Genomic DNA, 6,000 nt, shown 5'->3' with positions numbered 1-6,000 from the left:
TGAAAGAGTACTGAGGTTTGCTGAGGCACGTTCCTGGGGCAGCCACAGCACGGAGTCGCGGTCTCCCACTGGCTGTGGAAGCTGCCAATCGCAGTGTAATCCTGTAAGAATTTCTCCCGGGTTTATCCCGGAGCCATTGCCGCCTCCTCTCCCCTAGTCGCCAGGAGGAACCGGGAGCTGCAAGCGTGGAAGAGAGGGAAGGTGGGGGCGGAGGAGGCAGAGGCGGAGCAGGACCAGGGAGAGGACGCAGAGGGGGTGGAGGGCGGAATCGAGGGGAGGACCCGGGAGGCGGAGGCGCGCAGAAGGAGGGGCGCAGCAGCCAAGCCACTAGCCCGGCCCCGGAGCGCTGTTCTTCAGATACTCCCGGAGCTCAGGCCGCGCACATCGCGCGTCCCCTCCGCTCTGCACCCCAAACTTCAGCGGCAGCTCCTTTTTCGAGCTTGCTTCAAATCAGACTGCACTACGACCCGGACACCGAGTCCGCGGAGTGAAAGCACACCGGCGAGCAGAACCAGCACAGAGAAGCAGCCTCACGAAGCAGCAACTCCGGGTTGGGAGAGCAGAAACCAACAAGTGAGAAGGCGCCGCATTCCAGGGCGCAGCGCAAAAGCCGTAGCAGGCGCCAGAGGAGACAGCTAACGCCCGGAATCTGAGCCCGAGCTCGAGACGAGCTCCTGCGGCGGCTCAGCTCAGATATCTCTAGGCTCCCTGCGCTGTCCCCTGTGCTTCGTTTCATCTCATTGCGAGTCACGTCCCCGGGGGAATATGCAGTGCGCGTGGATCCTGCTCACCTTGGGCTTGATGGCCTGCGTGTCGGCTGAGACGGTGAGTGAGCCAGGCCGGGGACCCGCACTGTTTTGGGTGCCCAGGCTAGAAAAGGAGCCAGCGGGTAATTGGGGAGCGCCACCTGGGGGATCTCCCATCCATAGACGTGGGGCTGACTAGGATCTGCCGAGACAAATGAGCTTGCTTTTCCACCGCTTACCCCTGGTCCGTTCCTTTCACCTCTCGCAGAATTGAGCTGCTACAGAGTGTTAGCCCATGTCTTCGGGGATGGGGGCACAATAATTGCATCTCAAAGGCTCCTAAAGTCACTCTCAACTTTTCGGTCTCAGGGGATTTTGTGGTGTGGTCCAGGAAGGACAGAGGGCTAAGAGTGGCCGGTCGTGAGAGCACCGCTAAGGCAGGAAAGGATCCTGTAAGCTCTGGCACTGGGCAAGCCCCAGGGATGAGTTGGAAACTTCGGGGAGGGGCTGTTGCTCGAGACCCTCTACTCCAGGCTTTGTGCTTGACTGAAAGCAAGTTTAGGGAGAAAGAAAGTATGGGGAGAGGAAAGTTTGTAAAAGTTCATTTGTTTGATGCCCCCTGTTGCTGTGGCAAGACATCCACAGTCCGTGGAGACACTGTCGGTGGTCTAGTTCGGAAACGGACCAGGTCTCTGGCCTCTGGTGTCTTCCACGAGCCCTCCTCGTGGAGAGAGGCCCGGGGCTTTAGGGGAGAGAGGAAATTTTAATCCGATGGCATTGGAATGTCGTAAAATGGAAAGGTGAAGGCACTTGTGACATTGCTATGGTCCGCAGAACCTCTGGCTTTTGGGGAATGAAGACTTGTCTCCTGCCACCCTCACGACCCAGTGGGTCTCGTACTCTTGTGAGAGAGACTGTCTTCTTCCAGTGCCAGCTTCATCTCTTGGTGGCTGTGGGGATTTGATTTCTCCTCGAGATTTCCTTTCTGGGATTGGAGTTTGTTTCTGGAATTGCCCAATGAACGCCCTCTAATGGTAAATGCCTTCCAGGCTCGCGACTTGTGCGGTGGCCTCTACCTGGGCCACTGCAGCTGTTTTGGCAGATGGAAGTCAAAGCACCTTCTATTGGCTTGCAGCCCCAGGGCTTCCTTCACAATTAAGCATGCTGCTCTTTCCTTTCCTCTTGTTCTCTACACCACTGCTTTGGCTTCTTGTAACTTGTCCAATTCGAATTAATGGAAAGGTCCCTTTGAAAATACTGTATATCTTTAGTTGGGCTTGGAAGTCTCTCCTTTTTGACCCTAGGCAATTAGGGATTGGGAAACCTTTTGGCATCCAGCAGAAGATGGACGTTTGAGATTGGGAGTGGGGGGTGGGCGCGAGATGCTGTGCCAATCAGAAGGTCGCTGTACATTGTTTGAGAGGCTGGGGAACTTAGAATTGGAAACTGTATTTGAACTATTGGGATGTGAAAGTACAGCTCTGAGACCTATGGGATTTCTCACTGGCAAATGATGTTTAATCCGTTGGAATTAGTAATCTCTTCCGATTAATTCTGAACTTCAGCTTGTTATAAACCAAAAGGGAGCTATTTTGTGTTTGTTTAAGAAAAAAAAAACATTGCTCATCTGTTGCAAAATAGGGCAACAGAACAATTTAATTAAATTATTTTCAGAGCAGCTCCCTGTAAACTGTAGAGTTGGGGGACCTTTTCTTTACAGCACCCCATTCAGAGATTTGCTAGGAAATGTTCCTCTTTGGGGATTCCTGGGAAGAAAAGCCCTTTGGAGTTTCTGTGTGGGTTTGATAGCTCCTTAACGGATAATGGGTTTTGTTGCTTTTTTGTTTGTTTTCTGAAATTTGCTTGTCTCCTCTCCCTGCCACATTTCTCTCAACGTCCTTATTTTTGGGGCTCTACCATTTTCTCAGTTCAAACCAGAACTGAATGTTTTCCAAGTGAACAGCTTTATTGGAAAGATTATGTTTTGAGCTCTTGAACTGTCATTCAAAGGGTGATTAAATATTTTTAAAATGTCAACTTGAGAATCCTACATAGTGCCTTTGTTGGGAGGTGAGTCAGTCTTTCTCAGTAAAAGCTGTTTCAAAACCCAGACCGCTAAGAGCCCGTTTATATTGCTTTCCTGTCTCTTATTTGCCTCACCTAGAGCAGCATAAATATACCCATACTCAAAAGATATAACTTTTAAAGGGTTAACTATTACAAGACATTATTTTCAGAACTTTGTATTTTAATTTGGAAACTGCAATGGTGTCCTAGGTTTAACAACTAATGATTGACCTCAAAGATTCTTTTGGCAAGGAAGGAAAAATATTGGCAGCTAGTGAATTCTTTAGTTTTATACTTAGTTCAGAGGGTAGAGAAATGTCTCAGGCACTAAGGTTCAAAACTGTTTAGGGAAAGGAACTAGGGGTCCCCTCCTGAATAGAGACAGCAGGGACGCCTGTTTCTAGTGATCCATCTATGCTTCCCACTGACAGCTGAGGACTTTCGCTGCCGGGAGGATGTGAAGGGAGAGGCCAGCTGAGTGGGGCAGCAGTGACGTGCTGCTAGGTTTTCTGTCCGTTTTTTTACATGACTGTTTATCTTTAGAAATAATATAGTGCAGACTTCTATAAACATATAATTTGAACTGGAAATATGTTTAAGGAAAGGAAGCATTTTGAACTGGTGGAATTTTATAAACATGCTTAGATGTGTGTAAATTAAAAGAAACTCTCAAGGCATTTGGAGCTATGCGCTATCCCAAAAGGCATTATGAAAGTCGGGCTCTAGAAAGCTTGCACCAGAAAGGAAGTTAAGGTTGGAATACTATAGTTCTTAGCGGTCTTTTTTTAAAATGTATTTTGTCCGTTCTAATGGGACAAATTACTTGTGCTGGAGAGTTTGACAGAAACAAAAAACAAAGGCTCTTTATCTCTCAGTTCAGTATTAGCAGTAGACTCTCATTTAAAAGGAAAAGCTCGGAGGATGGGTGTTCAAGAAGAAATTTGAGTATGTCTTGGAACGCTTGCTTATAGGGACTGGAATGTCCTTTTATTTTCATTAAACATGTTAATCAATAAATAGTACTTTTGTATATTTATGAGATGACCTATGATATTTTGATCCATGTATGCATTATGTGCTGTTCAGATCAAGGTCATATTCCCTGAAAAATCAGCCTACCAGTGGACTATGTACATAATTATTCAAATGGCACCTCAGATAATCATTAGTTGAGAAAGAATTTTGAAATGCCAGCTAGTTTTTCCAAAAGCAAGATCTGTTTTTCAAGCCTCTAGAAGCTCCCAACCATACACACTAGACCCGACCAAAGGTAACTTGGAGTCTTCTGGAAACTATCTGTCTGGAGGCTGACTTGGCTATGTAGAGCTTAGCCAGCTCTGCCATTAATTAAGGTTTACAACAAGTCTAGTCAAGCCATTGTGCTATTGGCATGTCTGCTGGCTGTGACCCAGCAGGTCCTCTCAGCTGAGGTTCTCACCAAGCTGTCCTTCCTCCCCTGCCAGAAAACCAAACTACAAGATCTCACCCATCATTGTGTCATTCCCAGGGCAGAAAGAAGGCCTGCCATTCATACCTGTGCCAACAGTACATTCCAGTATCTGAAAGACACCTTATTCTTTCATGGAGTAGGAACCAAAATAAACCTCAGAAGAAAGCCCACACCATGAAGAAGAGCTTTTACTGAGAACAAGGTGGTCTTGTTTTAACTTTTTAGTCTGCCACACCATTTTAATTCTAGTCCACCGACAGGAGTTTTGAAGAAACCCTTGATTCATTCATTCACCGTGGTTCCAGTCTATACCCTGCCTATGAAGTCACCATTTACCCAGCAGGCGACTCTTCCTACTAGGTGCTTAGGTGCTGGGATTAAGCCTGCAAATCTTCAGTGTCTTCTTAGTAGCTATGTAGCTACCATTCTTGGACTGGTGTTGAATTGCTCTGTGGTTTGCCCTTGATCACTTTGATGATGTTGCCTGTGGTCCAGAAACTCCCTTGTGTACTTTTCATGGTTTGGAGTCTGCAGCCTTGGGCAGATTTGTAAGCTGCTCCATGCTACTGCCACTTCCTGGTTACTCCTTCCTGGCCACTGTTGTAATCATTCCTTAGACACAGCTGACTTTTAAACATTCCTCCTTTAGAATTCTGTGCATTAGACCTAGGCTTTAATAGCTTTGCATGATTATTCCAGTCCAACCTCCGCAACAGACCGACAGAGTCACTGGAAGGATGTAAAACTACAGATCTTAGAGGCTTATCTTAAACTTACACAGTCAGAGCCTCAGTGAGTGAGAATGGTGGAATAATTTGTATCTTTTACAAAGCATCTCTGATGGTTATAATGAGTCAGCTGCCCCTGGGAATCACAGGTTGCTCTGTAATTATGGCTTGCCCTGTAGTCCTTCTAGACCTCTTAGCTGTGGCTGGGTTAAAGCATAAGTGGTTTGCCTTTGGGAGGCCAACAGGCCTGGGTTCCTATGACGGTGATTTGCCATTCTTTCGTTATGTTAGAGCTCACACAAAATACAACGCTCCAAGCCACTTACAAATGCATCTGTGTGAGTGACTCGGACCCTCAAAATGATCTTGCAACATGAATGTTGACTGTCTTGAGGGTGCAGTAAGTGTGCCTATGAATGGCAGAAAGCCCTAAGTGACTTTCTTCCTGTCTCTTGGCTTGTGTTCTTGGCTATGGAATACAGATACTACGTGAAGTGTTCTTTAAGGTCGCTTACCCTCTTTTGTATCTCATACCAAGATTGGCACCATCTGAAGGGAAGGGTGGTGCCTATAACTCTGCTCTGCACAGCACTGAATTCAGATAGAGCCAAGACCTGATAAACCACTATGGATTGTGAGACTTTCAGCATGGATGCTGAAGTACTGGGCAGACAAGGATTAATGGGCACTTTTCTCCAGCTCAGTTTTGCTCAGCTCTCTGCTGCTAGTATGCTTGGGGTTCTCTGAATCCACCAGCTCCATGTGGCCTGGGCCAGTTGGCAGCTTTGTGTCCTTTTTGCCTCAGCTTCATTATCATGACAGGGAAAGCCAGAAGGTAAACAAGACACTGATACAAAGTCCGGCATGTTAGTTGTGCTTGTTTACCCTTAGTCCTGTATTCTTCAGCTTGATAGAGAGACCAACCATACATTCAGAGGTTTTAGGCCTCAGTCATGTGTTGTGTGCTGCTGGGACCTGGGATTCAGAAAGGGAATGTTTTCCTTTTTTC

At 46.9% G+C, this 6,000-nt stretch overlaps 1 protein-coding gene across 1 annotated transcript in view; it reads left to right on the top strand.

Moving 5' to 3' along the window:
• Nucleotides 1-277: 277 nt before the first annotated feature.
• The window catches only part of Sdc2 (syndecan 2), a 96,955-nt gene continuing 91,232 nt past the window's right edge, over nt 278-6,000 (top strand). The window contains exon 1 of the mRNA XM_041637720.1: nt 278-825. Within this exon, the coding sequence (XP_041493654.1) occupies nt 766-825 (60 nt within the window). The 5' untranslated portion in view covers nt 278-765. The remainder of the gene's footprint in view (nt 826-6,000) is intronic.

The sequence above is a fragment of the Microtus oregoni genome, unplaced genomic scaffold (genome assembly GCF_018167655.1).
Source record: "Microtus oregoni isolate MIOR12 unplaced genomic scaffold, Mior012 000053F_ref0000044, whole genome shotgun sequence".
In the NCBI taxonomy this organism is placed as follows: domain Eukaryota; kingdom Metazoa; phylum Chordata; class Mammalia; order Rodentia; family Cricetidae; genus Microtus; species Microtus oregoni.
The sequence above is the reverse complement of the archived record's forward strand: the minus strand, read 5'-3'. Positions and strand labels throughout refer to the sequence as shown.